Here is a 22,393-nt window from a genome sequence, read left to right on the forward strand (position 1 = left end):
TTAGATTCCCCCCTTTAGCTGCTTGTCTTTGCTGCATAGACTAGCATTTTAATGGCTTCATATCTCTCTCCCCTGAACCTCCCCAATGACTTCCCAGGTGCCAAACACAGTGCACAAGTACCCCTCAGTCAACCCCGAAACGCGCCTGGGGACACCTCTCACTTTCGCCGTGTTACACGGACATGTCCCTGTCGTGCAGGTAGTGATGTCATCCTTTTTCACCTCACTGTGTTTTCTGTCTGTTCACCTCCCATTGTGTATCGTGTCAGGCAGGGTGGGGGTCAATTCAAAATTCAGGAAGTTAACTAAAATTATTTTTTCATTTAATAGCAATGACAAAAATTGGAATTGGAAGCTTGGTTTACTTCCTGAATTGACTGAATTGAGATGGAATTGACCCCAATCCTGGTGTCATGGTTATTATTATCATGACTTATAAATGGTAATAATAATGGCTAAAATGTGTTTTCTCCTTAATCCTATGAATGTTGTGTCTATTGAATGTCGTTGAATGCTGAGTGAACTGAGCTTGAAAACTCAATGTAAACTGGTTAAAATGGAAACACTCAATACATTTAGGAGTGTTTGTCCCATTTTATTGTCAGAAAAGTACGAGCTGATTCTCTATTTCCTTCTTTCAGTGTGCACGCAATGCATTAACTTAGTGGAAACAGGACAATCTGTTTGTCCCCGTTGCTAATGGTTATCAAGCACAATGGACCAACATTGCAATGATTTTTCCACTGAACTGCTAGAACTAATTACTTCTACATCTCGAATGAAAAGGTGTAGCAGCACTTTTTCCACAGCCTCATGGAAGGGTTCTGGAAGGACATGGAAATCACATGGGCTGAAAGCAGAAAAACAGCATTTGTGGTTGAATAAATGCAGATTTAGTGTCCAGGCTTTTTGGGGTAGAACCGTCCCTAAGCTGCCTCCCCCTGCCCTCCATAGCTGCTCCTGGATGCCCGGGCCAACGTAGAGGGCTCCCTACAGGACGGTATGGAGAACTACACAGAGACCCCGCTACAGCTGGCCTCCGCTGCAGGTACACTATGCACTATGCAGATCTAGAAGATGTAGCATACACATACAGTACACACAGACACCTAGCAGGTCTGGAAGATGTAGCATACACATACTGTACACACAGACACCTAGCAGGTCTAGAAGATGTAGCATACACAGACACCTAGCAGGTCTAGAAGATGTAGCATACACATACAGTACACACAGACACCTAGCAGGTCTGGAAGATGTAGCATACACATACTGTACACACAGATACCTAGCAGATCTGGAAGATGTAGCATACACATACTGTACACACAGATACCTAGCAGATCTAGAAGATGTAGCATACACATACTGTACACACAGATACCTAGCAGATCTGGAAGATGTAGCATACACATACTGTACACACAGATACCTAGCAGGTCTAGAAGATGTAGCATACACATACTGTACACACAGACACCTAGCAGATCTAGAAGATGTAGCATACACATACTGTACACACAGACACCTAGCAGATCTGGAAGATAAAGCATACACATACTGTACACACAGATACCTAGCAGGTCTAGAAGATGTAGCATACACATACTGTACACACAGATACCTAGCAGATCTGGAAGATAAAGCATACACATACTGTACACACAGACACCTAGCAGATCTAGAAGATGTAGCATACACATACTGTACACACAGATACCTAGCAGATCTGGAAGATGTAGCATACACATACTGTACACACAGATACCTAGCAGGTCTAGAAGATGTAGCATACACATACTGTACACACAGACACCTAGCAGGTCTGGAAGATGTAGCATACACATACTGTACACACAGACACCTAGCAGGTCTGGAAGATGTAGCATACACATACTGTACACACAGACACCTAGCAGATATAGGCAGACTAGCTGAGATGTTCATGGATAGACACACACAACATCCGCAATAAACCACCTTCATACACACATTCTCAGTTCAACTTGACCCTCAACTAATATATGATATATTGACCTCTTCCCCAGGTAACTTTGAGCTGGTCAGTTTGCTGTTGGAGAGAGGAGCAGACCCCATGGTGGGAACCGTGTATCGTAACGGTATCTCTACTGCCCCTCATGGAGACATGAACTCCTACAGTCTAGCAGCAGCACATGGACACAGGTAACACTGACTATACTCACAACACACAACATGAGCAAGAAATTATATGTTTGAGAGAAAACATATCTCTCTCTCACTTGCGAACACACACACATACCCCCCCCCCCCCCCCCCCACACACACACACGCGTCACCAAACATTTAACATCATAGCTTCCCTGCATTATCACTACATTATCACCACTATCACTATTATCACATATCTCTGTCTGCTATCCTCCCCGTAAAGGAACGTGTTCCGCAAGCTGCTGTCCCAGACGGAGAAGGGGAAAGGGGACGTGCTGTCCCTGGAGGAGATCCTGGCTGAGGGGACAGAGGAGGAGAGGGGCCTGGAGGAGAGGAACCCCTCCCAGCTGGACCTGGTCCGGACAGGCAAGGCCAAGCTCAAGGCCCTGAGAGAGGCCATGTACCACAGCTCTGAACACGGACATGTGGATATCACCATCGACATACGCAGCCTGGGTTAGTACATACTTCAGTAACACTTTATAGTCTATCTACAGCAGGGGTGGGCAATTCCAGTCTTCGAGGGCCTGATTGGTGTCACAGTTTTGCCCCAGCTACATCTAACACACCTGACTCCAATAATCACCTAATCATGATCTTCACTTTAGAATGACATTTGATTAATCAGCTGTGTTTGATAGGGATGGAGGAAAAGTGTGACACCAATCAGGCCTCGAGGACTGGAGTTGCCCACCCCTGATCTACAGTATATAGTATAGATCAGTGGTGGCTGGTGGCATTTTAAATCAGAGGACAGGTTAATGGCTGGAATGGACTAAATGGAATGGTATCAAATGCATGGTTTCCATGGTTTCCATGAGTTTGATACCATTCCATTAATTCCATTCCAGACATTACTATGAGCTGTCCTTCCATCACCAGCCTCCTCTGGTATAGAGGCTCAATAACCAAGCCCAGATAAGTAACATGTTGAGATGCCAACTGCATGTCTGTGGACTTGCAACAGGGAACGATATATAGACGTTCACCTCATCAACCAAGGACTTAGTTTCAGGTCAACTGCATATTTGTAAACAACATGTACTTTCTTTAGGTCTTCACAATGCAGTAATTACAGTATAGATATGCACAGCCTTTTGTCAGTATAATAGATATACATTCAGGTCTGACCTATACATTGTAATCTAAGAGATCCATATTGCCGTGGCCATTCGCTTGCATTCTAGTCACATGAAGCAAACTGTAGATGTTCTGCCTGTGTTGTTGTTGTTTTTCCAACGGAATGAAGGCCGGCTGTTTGTGTAACAACCTTGTGTTTTTTTCCATTTGTCTCCTCATTCCACTAAGTTCTGTTAGTGTGTTATCACTGTATTATATGTATTATAGTTTTGTTGACAAGATATATTGCTGGCAATATTAACAATGGGAATCAGTGTAAACAGACGGGAGAAGTAGGAGGCAGACAGGAACATTCTAGCTAATGAGATGGCAGATTTACATGTGAACAACAGGCACAACTCTGATAGTGTTTTTTCTCAAAGTTGGCGGGATGTCAAGTGTGTGTAGATGTAAACATCTCTGTGTGTGTAGATGTAAACATCTCTGTGTGTGTAGATGTAAACATCTCTGTGTGTGTAGATGTAAACATCTCTGTGTGTGTATGTGCCTCAGGGGTCCCCTGGACGCTGCACACCTGGCTGGAGTCTCTGCGGACGTGTTTCCTGCAGCACCGGAGACCACTGATCCAGGGCCTGCTCAAGGAGTTCAGCTGTATTGAGGAGGAGGAGTACACACAGGAGCTCATCACCCACGGCCTGCCACTCTTGTTTCAGATCCTACGAGCCAGCAAGGTGACTGGATATCATGGCCTGTATTCAAAAAGTGTCTCAGACAATTGCTGATCTAGGATCAGGTCCCCCCTCTTATTCATTATATTCTTAAAGGCCAAATGTATTCTAGATCTGAGTTGGGCACACATCTAACTTTCTACACTCAGCTTTTTTCAGTATCCACATCCCACTTTTTTCAACTTTGAACTGTATTGGTTGCATTGGGAAATTGGTCACATAAAAAATAAACGTAGAGATAATTGGAATTTCAGAGGGAATACACAATGTGAAGCATGTTGTCAGATCCCAACATCCCCTGTTCCTCTTTACCTCCATATCTGTCTCTTTTTTCCTCTCCTGACAGTGAAGATAATCATGTCTTCTTTCTGCTTCACAACCATACCCTTATGAAGGAGCCTATGGACGTTTTTATTCCCCTTTATAGAAACATGGCCTACTCGCTTGGCTCAGTCTCCTCTGCATTCCTATGAGCCCTGGTCAACAGTAGTACACTAAATAGAGAATAGGCTGGCATTTGGAACACGACCCATTTGTCTTATTGTGATTATATAATGCAGCCCTTAGCTCCACACTGACTGACGGAACCCCCCAGGCCCAATCCATTTCAATTAGTGCATTGATTTATGATTTATGCCCTCCGCTTCTAAATTGTACCCATTTTTCAAACCCCACCCTTCTCTCTTTATCCCCTCAAGATTCACTGCAGCATTAGATCCAACATAATACCTCAATAATATATTAGAACAGTTCAATGCCTTTTCTTATATATCAACTAACTGTTGGCCTGTCATGTAGTTGGGTTTGTGCATTATTGCTAAGAGAGAGCAGATGAACACACAGGTGCATGGACACTCACACACACACATACATACACACACGCACACACACACATACACATAGACATACATACACATACACGCACGGACACAAACACAGACAAACGTACAAACACACAAAGCCCCCGCCACACACCGTCCTCTCCTGTCCCATTCCAGCAGCTGCTCTTGTCCCTGTCAGGGTTGATCTATGGCAGAGGCAGTGATACCTACTCTATGAGACGTCAGGGACCCCCATCACTGTTTGTCCTGTCATATCCCCGCTAATAATGTGTGACTTCAAGGTAGAGAACGTTCATCTTCCTCTAGCCAGACTGTGTGTGTGTGTGTGTGTGTGTGTGTGTGTGTGTGTGTGTGTGTGTGTGTGTGTGTGTGTGTGTGTGTGTGTGTGTGTGTGTGTGTGTGTGTGTGTGTGTGTGTGTGTGTGTGTGTGTAACAGTCTATTTACACCTTCTTGTTTAACACACACACACAAAGTGCAGACTGATGCACAACAGAGAGTAACACTGAGAAGATGTGTATGTTTTCATGTTCAGGATGTGATATGACAAATGTGGACTTATTCTTTAAACGGGACTTGTTATTATGTTCTCCATACTGGTGTGGCACACAATACATTATAGCAGCAGTTACTGCAACATTTGTGATTTATTCAGTCCATCAACAAGTGTGGGTCTGTTACCCTGGGTCCTCTGTGGTCTGCAGATGTTATTTTTCATCCTTCTGAAAGCAACACTAGATAATCTAGTCACTGATTGACTGTGAACACCGGTGCTTGTTTCATCAGCAGCCTTTGTGACTTGACCTACTGGGAAATGTGGAAGTGAATGTGGTAGTAGATACCTGTATCTGCCTTTATCTATATTGTGTGTATGGAGTGTATAAAACCTGTCTGATATCTAACTCCCCTGTATTCCCTCTGCCTATCTGCCATGTTCCAGAATGAGGTGATCAGCCAGCAGCTGTCTCTGATCTTCACCCAGTGCTACGGGCCGTACCCCATCCCCAAACTCTCCGAGATCAAGAGGAAACAGACCTCACGCCTGGGTGAGCAGGAGAAGAAGGATTAGGTCTTATTACTTAGTAGTAAAAGTTAGATTTCTGCTATGGAGCACATCATACATAACACTGCACTGATTCACATCAGCATAGACAAATGCTCCATTTAGTGGCCAAATATTGTCATAAACTAGAAATTCAGAAGTGAGTTGCAATAAAATAGATGATGAATCTGCCTTCCAGATCCTCATTTCCTAAACAACAAGGAGATGTCAGATGTGACCTTCCTGGTGGAGGGGAAGCCATTCTACGCCCACAAAGTCCTGCTCTTCACCGCCTCTGCCAGGTCAGAACACTGCTCTCTCTCTCTCTCTCTCTCTCTCTCTCTCTCTCGCACACGCACACGCACACGCACACACACACACACACACACACACACACACACACACACACACACACACACACACACACACACACACACACACACACACACACACACGCACACTATGCCAGTTTCCCTGGACACAGATTAAGCCTAGTCTTGCACTAAAACACACTAATCTAGGATGGTGTTAAACTGCATCTGGGTACATTCCTACATTCCCCTAATAGGGGCTTATGTAGATCTGAAATGATTGCATACGTAGAAGAAATATGGTATAAATTCCACCTTAACTATCTACATAACTCCTGTCCCCAACTACCCTTACATAACTCCTGTCCCCAACTACCCTTACATAACTCCTGTCCCCAACTACCCTTACATTACTCCTGTCTCCAACTACCCTTACATTACTCCTGTCCCCAACTACCTTTACATAACTCCTGTCCCCAACTACCCTTACATAACTCCTGTCCCCAACTACCCTTACATAACTCCTGTCCCCAACTACCCTTACATAACTCCTGATCCCAACTACCCTTACATAACTCCTGATCCCAACTACCCTTACATAACTCCTGTCCCCAACTACCCATACATAACTCCTGATCCCAACTACCCTTACATAACTCCTGTCCCCAACTACCCATACATAACTCCTGTCCCCAACTACCCTTACATAACTCCTGACCCCGACTACCCATACATAACTCCTGATCCCAACTACCCTTACATAACTCCTGACCCCAACTACCCATACATAACTCCTGATCCAACTACCCATACATAACTGCTGACCCCGACTACCCATACATAACTCCTGTCCCCGACTAGCCTTACATAACTCCTGGTCCCAACTACCCTTACATAACTCCTGGTCCAACTACCCTTACATAACTCCTGATCCCAACTACCCATACATAACTCCTGATCCCAACTACCCTTACGTAACTCCTGATCCCAACTACCCTTACATAACTCCTGGTCCCAACTACCCATACATAACTCCTGATCCCAACTACCCTTACATAACTCCTGAACCCAACTACCCTTACATAACTCCTGGTCCCAACTACCCATACATAACTCCTGATCCCAACTACCCTTACATAACTCCTGAACCCAACTACCCATACATAACTCCTGAACCCAACTACCCATACATAACTCCTGATCCAACTACCCTTACGTAACTCCTGATCCAACTACCCTTACGTAACTCCTGACCCCAACTACCCATACATAACTCCTGATCCAACTACCCTTACATAACTCCTGATCCAACTACCCTTACATAACTCCTGATCCAACTACCCTTACATAACTCCTGTACCCAACTACCCATACATAACTCCTGATCCCAACTTCCCTTACATAACTCCTGTCCCCAACTACCCTTACATAACTCCTGGTCCCAACTACCCATACATAACTCCTGATCCAACTACCCTTACGTAACTCCTGATCCAACTACCCTTACATAACTCCTGTCCCCAACTACCCATACACAACTCCTGTCCCCAACTACCCTTACATAACTCCTGTCCCCAACTACCCTTACATAACTCCTGGCCCCAACTACCCATACACAACTCCTGATCCCAACTACCCATACACAACTCCTGATCCCAACTACCCATACACAACTCCTGTCCCCAACTAACCATACATAACTCCTGATCCCAACTACCCTTACATAACTCCTGTCCCCAACTAACCATACATAACTCCTGATCCCAACTACCCATACATAACTCCTGATCCAACTACCCTTACATAACTCCTGACCCAACTACCCTTACGTAACTCCTGATCCAACTACCCTTACATAACTCCTGATCCAACTACCCTTACATAACTCCTGGTCCCAACTACCCTTACATAACTCCTGGTCCCAACTACCCATACATAACTCCTGATCCAACTACCCTTACATAACTCCTGATCCAACTACCCTTACATAACTCCTGATCCAACTACCCTTACATAACTCCTGATCCAACTACCCTTACATAACTCCTGATCCAACTACCCTTACATAACTCCTGTCCCCAACTACCCTTACATAACTCCTGTACCCAACTACCCTTACATAACTCCTGATCCCAACTACCCTTACATAACTCCTGGTCCCAACTACCCTTACATAACTCCTGGTCCCAACTACCCATACATAACTCCTGATCCCAACTACCCATACATAACTCCTGTCCCCAACTACCCTTACATAACTCCTGTCCCCAACTACCCTTACATAACTCCTGTCCCCAACTACCCTTACATAACTCCTGATCCAACTACCCTTACATAACTCCTGTCCCCAACTACCCATACATAACTCCTGGTCCCAACTACCCATACATAACTCCTGATCGAACTACCCTTACGTAACTCCTGATCCAACTACCCTTACGTAACTCCTGATCCAACTACCCTTACATAACTCCTGTCCCCAACTACCCTTACATAACTCCTGTCCCCAACTACCCTTACATTACTCCTGTCTCCAACTACCCTTACATAACTCCTGTCCCCAACTACCCTTACATAACTCCTGTCCCCAACTACCCATACATAACTCCTGATCCCAACTACCCATACACAACTCCTGTCCCCAACTAACCATACATAACTCCTGATCCCAACTACCCATACATAACTCCTGATCCAACTACCCTTACATAACTCCTGACCCAACTACCCTTACGTAACTCCTGATCCAACTACCCTTACGTAACTCCTGTCCTCAACTACCCATACATAAATCCTGATCCAACTACCCTTACATAACTCCTGATCCAACTACCCTTACATAACTCCTGATCCAACTACCCTTACATAACTCCTGTCCCCAACTACCCATACATAACTCCTGATCCCAACTACCCATACATAACTCCTGATCCCAACTACCCATACATAACTCCTGATCCCAACTACCCATACATAACTCCTGATCCCAACTACCCATACATAACTCCTGTCCCCAACTACCCATACATAACTCCTGATCCATCTACCCATACATAACTCCTGATCCCAACTACCCATACATAACTCCTGATCCCAACTACCCATACATAACTCCTGATCCATCTACCCATACATAACTCCTGATCCCAACTACCCATACATAACTCCTGATCCAACTACCCATACATAACTCCTGATCCAACTACCCTTACATAACTCCTGATCCAACTACCCTTACATAACTCCTGATCCAACTACCCTTACATAACTCCTGTCCCCAACTACCCTTACATAACTCCTGTCCCCAACTACCCATACATAACTCCTGTCCCCAACTACCCTTACATAACTCCTGATCCAACTACCCATACATAACTCCTGGTCCCAACTACCCTTACATAACTCCTGATCCCAACTACCCATACATAACTCCTGATCCCAACTACCCATACATAACTCCTGATCCAACTACCCATACATAACTCCTGATCCCAACTACCCATACATAACTCCTGATCCAACTACCCATACATAACTCCTGATCCAACTACCCATACATAACTCCTGATCCCAACTACCCATACATAACTCCTGTCCCCAACTACCCATACACAACTCCTGTCCCCAACTACCCATACACAACTCCTGTCCCCAACTACCCTTACATAACTCCTGTACCCAACTACCCATACATAACTCCTGTCCCCAACTACCCTTACATAACTCCTGTCTCAATCAAGCAAATCAATCAAATATATTTATCAAGCCCTTTTTACATCAGCTGATATCTCAAAGTGCTTATACAGAAACCCAGCCAAAACTCCAAACAGCAAGCAATGCAGGTGTAGAAGCACGGTGGCTAGGAAAAACTCCCTAGAAATGCCAGAACCTAGGAAGAAACCTAGAGAGGAACCAGGCTCTGAGAGGTGGCCAGTCCTCTTCTGGCTGTGCCGGTTGGAGATTATAACAGAACATGGCCATTAAGGCCAGAGGAGGAGAGAGAGAGAGATGGGAGAATTAGGGGGAGCATATTTAAGTTCACACAGGACACCAGATAGGACAAGAGAATTACACCAGGTAGGACAGATTGACCCTAGCCCCCCGGCACTGTGAAGAGACACACACAAAGGTACAGAGATATGCATACGCATACATTGTGATATTGTTTTATGGTGGTATTAAACATTTTGTATTGTAGATATGTAGTGGTGTAATAATGTTATCTGATGTACTGTTTTATCTTTTGTTTTATATGTAATGTAAGTGCTTTAATATGTTTGGACCCCAGGAAGAGTAATGGGGATCCTTAATAAATACAAAATTCAAATACATAGACTATTGCAGCATAGATACTGGAGGCTGAGACGGGGGGGGGGGACGGGGGGGGGACGATGACACTGTGGCCAACCAGGCAGGATATAACTCCACCCACTTTGCCAAAGCACAGCCCCAACACCACTAGAGGGATGTCAACAGACCACCAACTTACTACCCTGAGACAAGGCTGAGTATAGCCCACAAAGATCTCCTCCACCGCACAAGCCTGAGGGGGCGCAAAACCGGACAGGAAGATCATGTCTGTGACTCAACCCACACAAGTCGAGATGAGTCTTCAGTAAAGACTTAAAGGTCGAGACCGAGTCTGCGTCTCTCACGTCGATAGGCAGATCATTCCATAAAAATGGAGCTTGATAGGAGAAAACCCTGCCTCCACCTGTTTGGTTAGAAATTCTAAAGACAGTAAGAAGGCCTGTATCTTGTGACTTTAGCGTACGTGTAGGTATGTGCGGCACGACCAAATCGGAAAGATACTGTAGGTAGGAGCAAGTCCATGCAATAGCAGTAAAACCTTGAAATCCTCCCTAGCCTTAACAAGAAGCCAGTGTAGAGGCTTGCACTGGAGTAATATGATAACATTTTGGGGTTGTAGTCAAGAGCTAACAGCTGTGTTTAGCACTAACTTAAGTTTATTAAGTGCTTTATGCAGGTAGCCAGAGAGTAGAGCATTACAGTAATCTAATCTAGAAGTGACAAAAGCATGGATTAGCTTTTCTGCATCATTTTTGGACAAAACGTTTCAGATTTGTACAACGTTACGAAGATGGGAAAAGCTGCCCATAAAATATTCTTGATATGTTCGTCAAAAGAGAGATCAGGGTCCAGAGTAACGCCGAGGTCTTTATTTGAGATGACTGTACAACCATCAAGATGAATTGTCAGATCCAACAGTAGATCTCTTTGTTTCTTGGGACCTAGAACTAGCATCTCTGTTTGGTCTGAGTTTTAAAGTAATACATTTGCCGCCATTCACTTCCTTATGTCTGAAACACAGGCTTCCAGGGTAGGCAATTTTGGTGCCTTCCTCATGCTCCAGCAGGTATATTGCACTGGTCATCCCAAAAGCCAACACTTCCTTTGGCTGACTTTCCTTTCAGTTCTCTGCTGCCAATGACTGGAACGAATTGCAAAAATCTCTGAATCTGGAGTCTTTTATCTCCCTCTCTAACTTTAAGCATAAGTTGTCAGAGCAGCTTACCGATCACTGTACCTGTACACAGCCAATCTATAAATAGCACACCCAACTACCTCATTCCCATATTATTACTTACCCTCTTGATCTTTTGCACCTCAGTATCTCTATTTGCACATCATCATCTGCACATATATCACTCCAGTATTAATGCTAAGTTGTAATTATTTTAGCCTGTATGGCCTATTTATTGCCAACCTCCCTACTCTTCTACATTTGCCCACACTGTACATAGATTCTTTCTATTTTTCTTTTCTTTTGTGTTATTGACTGTACGTTTGTTTATGTGTAACTCTGTGTTGTTGTTTTTGTCGCACTGCTTTGCTTTATCTTGGCCAGGTCGCAGTTGTAAATGAGAACTTGTTCTCAACTGGCCTACCTGGTTAAATAAAGGTGAAATAAAAAATAAATAAATCTCTTTTTTATTCTCTCTCTGTCTTTCTTTCTCTCTGCTTAAGGTTTAAGTCTCTACTGGCGAACAGACCAGCTGCTGAAAACACATGTATTGAAATCAGCCACGTCAAATACAACATATTCCTGGTGCGTTCGTAGAGAAAACAACTATTCTGTTTACTTAGACATGTGCTTTTCCCTTGCAATCTAATCAAATTGAAACATGAATCAGAAACGGTGTGATACATTCTCAAAAGGGAATGTTCATACAAAAAAATACCCAGATTCTTTCCCATAACAGTGTAAATCCATTGGTAGGTTTGTTGTGTTGTGTAAACGTCGGTTCATTCGTACTGTTACAGCTGGTGATGCAATACCTCTACTGTGGTGGGACGGAGCATCTGCACATCAGAAACACAGAGGTTATGGAGGTGAGACTGTTAGTCCATCTGCACATCAGAAACACAGAGGTTATGGAGGTGAGACTGTTAGTCCATCTGCACATCAGAAACACAGAGGTTATGGAGGTGAGACTGTTAGTCCATCTGCACATCAGAAACACAGAGGTTATGGAGGTGAGACTGTTAGTCCATCTGCACATCAGAAACACAGAGGTTATGGAGGTGAGACTGTTAGTCCATCTGCACATCAGAAACACAGAGGTTATGGAGGTGAGACTGTTAGTCCATCTGCACATCAGAAACACAGAGGTTATGGAGGTGAGACTGTTAGTCCATCTGCACATCAGAAACACAGAGGTTATGGAGGTGAGACTGTTAGTCCATCTGCACATCAGAAACACAGAGGTTATGGAGGTGAGACTGTTAGTCCATCTGCACATCAGAAACACAGAGGTTATGGAGGTGAGACTGTTAGTCCATCTGCACATCAGAAACACAGAGGTTATGGAGGTGAGACTGTTAGTCCATTTGCCACGTTGTCAGTCGAGTCATGTTTTCTAAGATGCAATAAGACTTAGACCAATATACAGCTGGTTGAGAGAATGCCAAGAGTGTGCAAAGCTGTCACCGAGGCAAAGGGTGGCTACTTTGAAGAATATAAAATATATTCTGATTTGTTTAACACTTCTTTAGTTATTACTTGATTCCATATGTGTTATTTCATAGTTTTGATGTCTTCACTATTATTCTACAATGTAGAAAACAGTAAAAATAAAGAAAAACCCTTGAATGAGGAGGTGTGTCCAAACTTTTGACTGGTACTATAGATAGATGCATGTTCATAATCAATACAATTTATATACTTCCTGACACAAGGTGGGCAGTCCCAGTTAGTGAAGAGCAATATTACAGTCCAACAACATGTACTACTTAACCATAATAGGGTCATGTTACTAGCCTGGTGACTGGGCCGAGATCTGTGTCATTGTGACCATACAGCAGGATAAGGCAGCCTAAATAGATCTGGTGCCAGGCTATAATTGTCTTCTTTTCTGGTGTGTGCAGCTGCTGTCAGCGGCCAAGTTCTTCCAGCTGGAGGCGCTGCAGAGGCACTGTGAGATCATCTGCTCTAAGAACATCAACACAGAAACCTGTGTGGAGATCTACAGCCACACCAAGGTGAGGGGTCGAGTTGAGAATGTGTTGTACAGCAGCACCACACATGGGTGGCAGTGTGTGGGGGTCTGCTTGTGTATGTCTACTATCTATTCAAGCACGTGTGTATGAGGCCGTGGGTGTGAGTTTGTGTGTGATCATGTGTAAACATATTTGCCTGTGCTTGCCTTCCTGCTCGGTGTTTGTGCCGTTTGCAGTATGCACTGTAGAAATGCATGCAAATAAACAAGTTTGATACACAGATTCTTAAGTAGATGTCTCCTTAATTAGTTTGTGCAGCACTGATGAGGGCATAGAAGCCGAAACGTATGCTCCTTTTACAATACAAAATGTTTAATACCACCATACAACAATATCACAATGTATGGGTATGCATGTCTCTGTACCTTTGTGTGTTTCCTTCTACACCTTGCACTTTAACCTTTTGTATTCTTTTGAGCATGGATTAAATTAAGTATATTATTGTAGCATCTCTGCCTCCTTGAGTTATTCCTTTGTCATGGTTTTAGTGTGAGTACCTTTTGAACTCTACTGATACACAGATTCCTCACGCAGTGTGTGTGTGTGCTTGCTTGTGTGCATGAACAAACATGTATAGGTTTGGCATCCAACTCAAGCTAGACAACACTCAACTGTTCTCAAACCTTCTGCTCCATCAGTTCCTGGATGTCCCAGATTTGGCTGTCTACATCGAGGGCTACTTCCTGAAAAACATGGTGGTGCTGATTGAGCTGGAGCCCTTCAAAACACTGCTGTACGACACGCCTCCAGACAGTCCCGCCACCGACGTACTCCTGGACCTGGAGAAGACCCTGGGCATCCGCATCCAGTCCATCCACCTGTCCTCCTCCAAGGGCTCCATTGTCTGATTGGTTGATTGATTGAGCTGCTAATGGGACTGGAACTGTCTGTCTGTCACCATTGACCCCAGTTCAACACATAGCTGTACTGAACCACACTCGACAGTGACACTTTTAAATTGCTTGCTGTGCTAACACCCCATTGCCATTCTCCTGCAGCCTACTGAGCTTTGGGCCGAGCACTTAGGCAAATGGACAGCGCTGGAACCCCAGAAATTGTGAAAAGGAGATTTTCATAGGGCTGAAGCAAAGCTGACTCATCACAGCAATAGTGGGACTATATCGCTGAGATGCAGTGAGGAAGGGGGGGGGGTGTGTGTGTGTGTGTGTGTGTGTGTGTGTGTGTGTGTGTGTGTGTGTGTGTGTGTGTGTGTGTGTGTGTGTGTGTGTGTGTGTGTGTGTGTGTGTGTGTCTGGGATCATTCGTAAAGCCCCAGTCAACATTACTTCGCTCCTTGACATTAGTCTCCAGACTGCAGTCAGACCTGCCATTGTCCACATGTCTACTGGACAGAATCATTGTTGGTACTTTTCTCAGCATGGTTCTGCAATCCTACATAGCTTTATAGTCTATTTATAACTGGGCCTAGCCAAACTTAACATAAGAGCAGACCTGAGTTCAATATTATTTGAAATAAAATACTTTTAGCATTTGCTAGTCTGCCCGGGGTGTCAGATTGGTGCAGCTTGCACTTTTGTGACTATTCTATTGGTTCCATTGTGCCAGGCAAGCTCAATCACGCCTAGATAAAGTATTTAACATGATTTCAAGTAGTATTTGAACCCTGGTCTGCTACATGTAAGAGTGATATGTGGATATACTGTATGTCATGTGGTAGTATGTTTTAAGGGAGTCATGCAAAGGAGAGAGGTATTGGGAAATTCTTCAAGCTATGTTTGGGAAAGCTGGAGAACAGAAAACACATTTCCTTCCTTCATCCGCTGTTAGAACTGTGTAAATATTGTGAATAAAACACAGAGCTATGGCTCCTCTTGTAAGTTAATGTATATATCCTACAGATGTTTCTTGTTCTCATGCGTCTACTCATTGGATATGGCTTTATAAAATGCTGTTCTTTTCAATGTGTTATCGTTCTGTATGTTTCAAGTTGCATGTCATGAGAATGACTGTTTTGCTTGTGTTCAGTTTGGTTTAAGAGTGGCATGAGACTTTAAGAGAGGGAGCAGGAACGGTAGAGGAACGATATTGTCAGCATGTGTCTCTAAATGTGTAGACGTGTACTGGTGTCTTCATTTCAGGAGAGAACGGCTATGGGCCTGTATTCAAAAAGCGTCTCTGAGTGGGAGTGCTGATCTAGAATCAGGTCCCCCTGTCTGTATAATCACATTCATTATGATCTAAAAGGATCAAACTGATCCAGCACGCCTACTCTGAGACACTTTATGGATAGGGGCCTAGTTCAAAAGATGATCAGGGTCTATCCTAAACCGGAGATGCGTCATCTGTTGTGTTTTCCAGACATTGTGAAACTACATGTAAATGTGTGACTCAATATCCGTTTCCTCCATAAAGATTAATATAAAGAATGATATGAATCCTCCCTAGATATCAACTGGTACAATTCTTGTCTCGAACAACAATCTCAACGATTTTTCCACTGTGAAACCTTAGTAACTGGTCTCCTGTTGTTGTTGGAACCTATGGATTTACCCTCTGGTGTTCTGTCATTAGCTGGATCCCTCATGGCGGAAGGTTTTGGAGTGGTCATGTGACATCATCACACACTTCACAAGCTGTACTACAGAGAATAAATGAGCTTTAGGGTGCATCCCAATTGTCCACCCTTCTCCCAAAGTGTGCACTTGCATACTTCCAGTCATGGATTTCACAGTGGTGGAAACTCCCTTCAGCCAATACTTACACCAATCCAATTGTTTTAAATCCATGACAGGGATTCAAGTGCGTTTGGAAAATCAGGGAGAAGGTTGGAAAATCGGGATGTAGCCTTACTTTGTCTAACTTTGTCTTGCTGCTAGGGAAAGGGGGATACGTAGTCACTTGTACAATGGAATGCATTCAACTGAAATGTGTCTTCTCCATTTAACCCAGCCCCTCTGAATCAGAGATGTGCAGGGGGCTGCCTTAATCAACGTCATCGGCACCCGGGGAGCATTTGTTGTTGGAGGTTAACTGCCTTGGGCAGAACGGCAGATTTTTCCACCTTGCTGGCTCGGGGATTCAAACCAGCAACCTTTTGCTCCTAACCGCTGGCCTACCTGCTACTGTTCAAACTTAACTGTGATCAATAGATATGAATGTCTGTAGCCTGGAATCCAAACTGATATGCTCAGTTCATTATGGTTTAACTTCATGAAAGGGAGCAAATCAGTTTGGATTCTGGGCTAATGAATGCCTACAGAGCACTGCTGAAGCCCTTGAGACAGTGCTCAATGCTAGGAACACATACAATGTACAGTGCAAATAATGCAGTATACAAACAGGATTATGATATTATGAGCCATGGACCTCTTAGTGGCTAGAGGGAGAGAGATCAAGAGAAGACAAGTAGACAAAGAGAGGTAGGCAGCATTGGAGAAGGAGAGAAATAGAGAGAGTGACAGGCAGCTACTGTAGTCAGAGAGAAGAGAGTGAGAGAGCACTCAGATGAAGAGAGATGAGCAAGTATAAGAAGAAGAGAGAATCAGTGCCACTGTGACAGCAGTGCAGAGAGAACAGGCTTGTCATTGTCCTCTGCTCTACTCTTCTCTAGTCAAGAATCTGTGTTTTTACTGTACAGGACACTACTAGCTGAACTGAACTGTTTCATCGTGGACTCCCAGCTTTACTACTCTCTTTCACCATAGTGTTTTTTCCCTTGGCTGTTTATTAAAGGGACGGACTGTTTAGATTCATCTTGCAGTTCGATGTTATTTGTAATCTAATTCAGTCACCACTGTGCTAGTCTGTCTGTCTGTCTGTCTGTCTGTCTGTCTGTCTGTCTGTCTGTCTGTCTGAGTACTGAGTAAGTGGGTCTGGCTTGCCAAACAACATGATGAATCACAATTAAACCATTACTCCTGATATGAATAAGATGACAGGACTATAATGACACACCAGGTTAGTTTGCTCTGGGATTTTTTTCTATTTGCAGGTGTGTAAAAAAAACTGTTACGATAGATGGATAACTGTCCTCTGATATGACCTTAGGCACAGTGGTACTGTGTTGGACTACAGGCCTACAGATGTAGGATCTTAATTTGAGCCAGATTGCTATGACAGGAAAATAATCCATCAGCAACAGAACATTTGAATTATTATGTGGATTATAATTATTGGACATTTTTGTAGGAGTTAATACATTTTTCGTAAGAGAAAATCAAGTCTGACATTTCAAATTGGAAATTATACACTCCAGAAGGCTTTTTAAACCTCAAATACACTACAGTATACATGTATTCTCCTGCAACATGGTGATCAAATTAAGATCCTACGTATGTATGCTTTACTTAGACTGATCAGTCATGCAGTGTATGTGTTCTTTGCATTGTGCAGTGTGTGTAGAGGGGACAGAGTAATGGGGAAGGGGGTGAATGGAGGTAGAGGGGTGGAAGAGTTGTTGAGTATCCATAGATACGGCTGTCCAGTAACAATATTAAGCTGAGAGTATACTGCTGTGCTCAGTCTGAATAGAATCCCTGTTTACGCAAACATGCGCATGCACACACACACACATCTTCCTGTGGCTGCAGCAGTCCTCTGCGGAGTGTGTTGACAGAAATAATAACACACACATACTGATCCTATTCAAAAGGATGTGATTTGGGGAAGCTGATTGGGAACACTGGAATGAACTTCAATCAGATTCACTGTGTCAGATGTGAAAAGAAACCACGTGATTGACCGAACCAAATGCCTCTCTGTCTCTTTTATAAAGCCCTGCTGGACAACTTGATTTACTTGACTGTGAAGTGTAGCTAGCTACTGTTGGTTGGGCAGGGGAAAGGAGGAGGGGCGAGGCAGGAAATCCTAGGTAGGAGAACCCCAAATTATTTAACTGAACCAATTAGAATATTTTCTTGTGTGTGTGTTTCTGTGTGTGTATGTGTGTGTGTATTCAGTGTACATGTCATAGTAAGTGGGCTGAAGTACACTATATATACAAAAGTATGTGGACACCCCTTCAAATTAGTGGATTTGGCTATTTTAGCCACACCCATTGATGACAGATGTATAAAATCGAGCACACAGCCATGCATTCTCCATAGACAAACATTGGCAGTAGAATGGCCTTACTGAAGAGCTCAGTGACTTTCAATGTGGCACTGTCATCAGATGCCACCTTTCCAACAAGTCAGTTCGTCAAATTTCTGCCCTTCTAGAGTTGCCCAGGTCAACTGTATTTGTTGTTATTGTGAAGTGGAAACATCTAGGAGCAGCAATAGCTCAGTTGTGAAGTGGTAGGCCACACAAGCTGGCTCAGAACAGGGCATTACGTCTGGCCCTTGGATGTACACAAAGAGCTAACATTAATAATATGCATGTCAATCTCTCCTGGCTCAAAGTGGAGGAGAGATTGACTTCATTACTACTTCATCACTAGGTATTGACATGCTGAATGCACCGAGCTGTCTGTCTAAACTACTGGCACACAGCTCGGACACCCATGCATACCCCACAAGACATGCCACCAGAGGTCTCTTCACAGCCCAGAACAGCCTATGGGAGGTGCACAGCACTACATAGAGCCATGACTACATGGAACTCCATTCCACATCAAGTAACTAACGCAAACAGTAAAATTAGATTTAAAAACAGATAAAAATACACCTTATGAAACAGCAGGGACTGTGAAGCAGAACGCTTAAGAATGCTGAAGCGCATAGCGTGTCCTTGGTTGCAACACTCAGTACCACGTTCCAAACTGCCTCTGGAAGCAACCTCAGCACAAGAACTTTTCGTCGGGAGCTTCATGAAATGGGTTTTCATGGCCGAGCAGCTGCACACAAGCCTAAGATCACCATGTGCAATGCCAAGCGTCGGCTGGAGTGGTGTAAAGCTCGTCGCCATTGGACTTCATCATCTGGCAGTCCGACGGACGAATCTGGATTTGGAGAATGCTACCTTCCCCAATGCATAGTGCCAACAGTAAAGTTTGGCGGAGGAGGAATAATGGTCTGGGGCTGTTTTTAATGGTTCAGGCTCCTTAGTTCCAGGGAAGGGAAATCTTAACGCTACAGCATACAATGCTATTCTAGACGATTCTGTGCTTCCAACTTTGTGGCAACAGTTTGGGGAAGGCCCTTTTCTGTTTCAGCATGACAATGCCCCGTGCACAAAGCGAGGTCCATAAAGAAATGGTTTGTCGAGATCGGTGTGGAAGAACTTGACAGACCTGCTCAGAGCTCTGACCTCAACCCCATCGAACACCTTTGGGATGAATTGGAATGCCGACTGTGAGCCAGGCCTAATCTCCCAACATCAGTGCCCGACCTCACTAATGCTCTTGTGACTGAATGGAAGCAAGTCCCCGTAGCAATGTTTCAGCATCTAGTGGAAAGCCTTCCCAGAAGAGTAGAGGCTTTTATAGTAGCAAAGGGGGGACCAACTCCATATTAATGCTCATGATTTTGGAATGAGATGTTCTATGAGCAGTTGTCCACATACTTTTGGTCATGTAGTGTACTTGTTTGTATGCTCTCAGTGTGTGAGCAGATGGGAGGGAAGGGAAAGGGGGTCTGCCCTATCCAGCTCTGCCCCTAGCAGAAGCCCCTTCTCCTCTCTCTCTCTCCTCATCTTCTCTCCTCCTCTCCTCTCCTCTCCTCTCCTCTCCTCCTCCTCTCCTCTCCCTCCCTCTCCTCTCCTCTCCTCTCCTCCCTCCCTCTCCTCTCCTCTCCTCTCCTCTCCTCTGCACTCCTTTGCTCTCCTCGCCTCTCTGTCCCCTCTCTTCCTCTCCTCTCCTACTCTCATCTCCTCTCTCTCCCTTCTCCTCCTCTCCTCTCTCTCCCCTCTCCTCCTCTCCCCTCTCCTCCTCTCCTCTCCCCTCTTTGTCATTCACAGGCCGTATCTCTCGGGCACAGAACGTGCTGTCAGCTTGAGGGGCATGTGTTTTTGTTCTCCTCTGTGAAAACTGCTAGCTCCAGAATTGTTTTCCCTCTTCTAAAGAGAGTGAGAGAGAGGGAAGGGAAAGTGGGAGAGGGAGGGAGGGAGTGTGAGAGAGAGGGAGAGGGAAAGAGCGAATAAACTTTCTCAGACCAATGAAAACAAGTGTCTTCTATATGAGATTATACAATTTCTGTGTCCATTGTGAGATAACTTGTGGGTACATTGGGGAGATACTACAAGACAGACAACTGAAGAGGTGAGTGGGAGAGGAAGATGGGGAAAGGGGAGAGGAGGGGATGGGAAGGGAAGGAGGGGGTGAAAAGGGTGATGTTTGAATCAGAAGAGACCTTTAGGACAGATCAGGGGCGGAAATCCCGGGGGGGACGGGGGGCACACGACCCCCCCATCCTGGGAAAAATATGATTTGTCCCCCCCAATATATCACTGAAACATAACTATGTGATTTAAATAATATTAATAATACGCAATGAAAGCAATTGTGCTGATTATAGACACTTAATAGCGCGTTTTTAAGTTTCAAAAGATTGCAACCCCCCCACCCTTTGCCTCACAATGGTTTGATCCACTGCCAGTTCCTTAGCTTGCTACGCAACTGACGTGAGGTTAATCCAGTCAATCGCGCACACACACTAGCTGAATATGCATAGCTAGCGCGCAAATATTAACTATTAAGCTAGCTAGTACCTATTCCATTTATGTGGCGTCGTCAAAGATGGAATCAGCATGCAGATGATGTAAGTTAGTGCTTCAAAGTCCCTGTGATAAGGTTAGCGATAAACTGAAATCCAAACTGAACAGAACTACACTCTCTTCTACCATTGTCTTAAATATATTTAATGTTCTCGTTGCAAAAGCTAAATTGTCGCAAGTGAACTTTTATTTATTTATTTTATTTCACCTTTATTTAACACGGGTAGCAAAGATTATAGCAAACACCACTGAAACTGAATTGGTGCTCGCTAGTTTTGCAAATTCAGCTATTGTTGGAAGCCAGCCAATATGAAACAAACTATTAAAATTACAAAAGGTTGCAGCATATGTTGTGTAAATGGTGAACTCATACAGCTGTCAACTCTTGTCATTTTAATCCGTTTCACATTTGCTAGCTACCTTTTAGATCGAAGCCCAAATAGAATGATAAAAGATAAGATGATAGAAGCCCATCTCCTACTGTAAATAACCTACACACTGTGTGTGTAGCCAGCCAGCCAGCCAGGTAGAAAAATGGCAGAAAAATAAAAGACGGACATCAGAGTATTTTTCAATACACCAAAACGCATAGTAAGAACCCTAGTAGCCTAATATCTCAAATACTAGTTGATAAAATGTTCATAAGAAAGAAATGAAATTCTAATGGAAATGTTTCACAATGATGTCATTAGGCAGAGCAGGCAACAGATGGCACACAGACAGCAGAGTTGGGGACAGATATGCAGGGACAGACTGGCAGAGACAGGGAGTCTCAGGTAAGTTTGTTGAGTCTTTGTTTTGCAACATTATGAAAGGTTCAAATTTTTTTGACTTGTAAAATAGGAACATAATTGGAAAATGCCATGGATACCCCCACTCTCAACTTAAACTGGTGACTGAACTAAGATTTGTTAAAGGCAATGGTATTGCTGTTGTGATTAGTTGTGTAGTTTTGGGTACCGGTAGTTAGGAGTACGGCAAACACCTTATTTCATTGGTTCCTCAATATACATTTACCATATTACAATGTAGGCTATGTGTTACAGCACTATTTTTGGTGTCCCCCTC

At 44.0% G+C, this 22,393-nt stretch overlaps 1 protein-coding gene across 2 annotated transcripts in view; it reads left to right on the top strand.

Moving 5' to 3' along the window:
• The window catches only part of LOC106561406 (ankyrin repeat- and BTB/POZ domain-containing protein 3-B), a 117,126-nt gene extending 101,008 nt beyond the window's left edge, over positions 1-16,118 (top strand). Inside the window, exons 7-17 of one of the 2 annotated variants that reach the window (XM_014125350.3) lie at positions 98-199; positions 955-1,048; positions 2,049-2,184; positions 2,414-2,646; positions 3,823-4,001; positions 5,779-5,884; positions 6,080-6,182; positions 12,180-12,261; positions 12,477-12,545; positions 13,581-13,694; positions 14,351-16,118. In XM_014125350.3, the coding sequence (XP_013980825.1) occupies positions 98-199; positions 955-1,048; positions 2,049-2,184; positions 2,414-2,646; positions 3,823-4,001; positions 5,779-5,884; positions 6,080-6,182; positions 12,180-12,261; positions 12,477-12,545; positions 13,581-13,694; positions 14,351-14,560 (1,428 nt within the window). In that variant the 3' untranslated portion in view covers positions 14,561-16,118. The remainder of the gene's footprint in view (positions 1-97; positions 200-954; positions 1,049-2,048; positions 2,185-2,413; positions 2,647-3,822; positions 4,002-5,778; positions 5,885-6,079; positions 6,183-12,179; positions 12,262-12,476; positions 12,546-13,580; positions 13,695-14,350) is intronic. The other variant, XM_082957311.1, reaches the window with a different exon arrangement.
• The last annotated feature ends 6,275 nt before the right edge of the window (positions 16,119-22,393 follow it).

The sequence above is a fragment of the Salmo salar genome, chromosome 10 (genome assembly GCF_965601325.2).
Source record: "Salmo salar chromosome 10, fSalSal1, whole genome shotgun sequence".
NCBI lineage: Eukaryota > Metazoa > Chordata > Actinopteri > Salmoniformes > Salmonidae > Salmo > Salmo salar.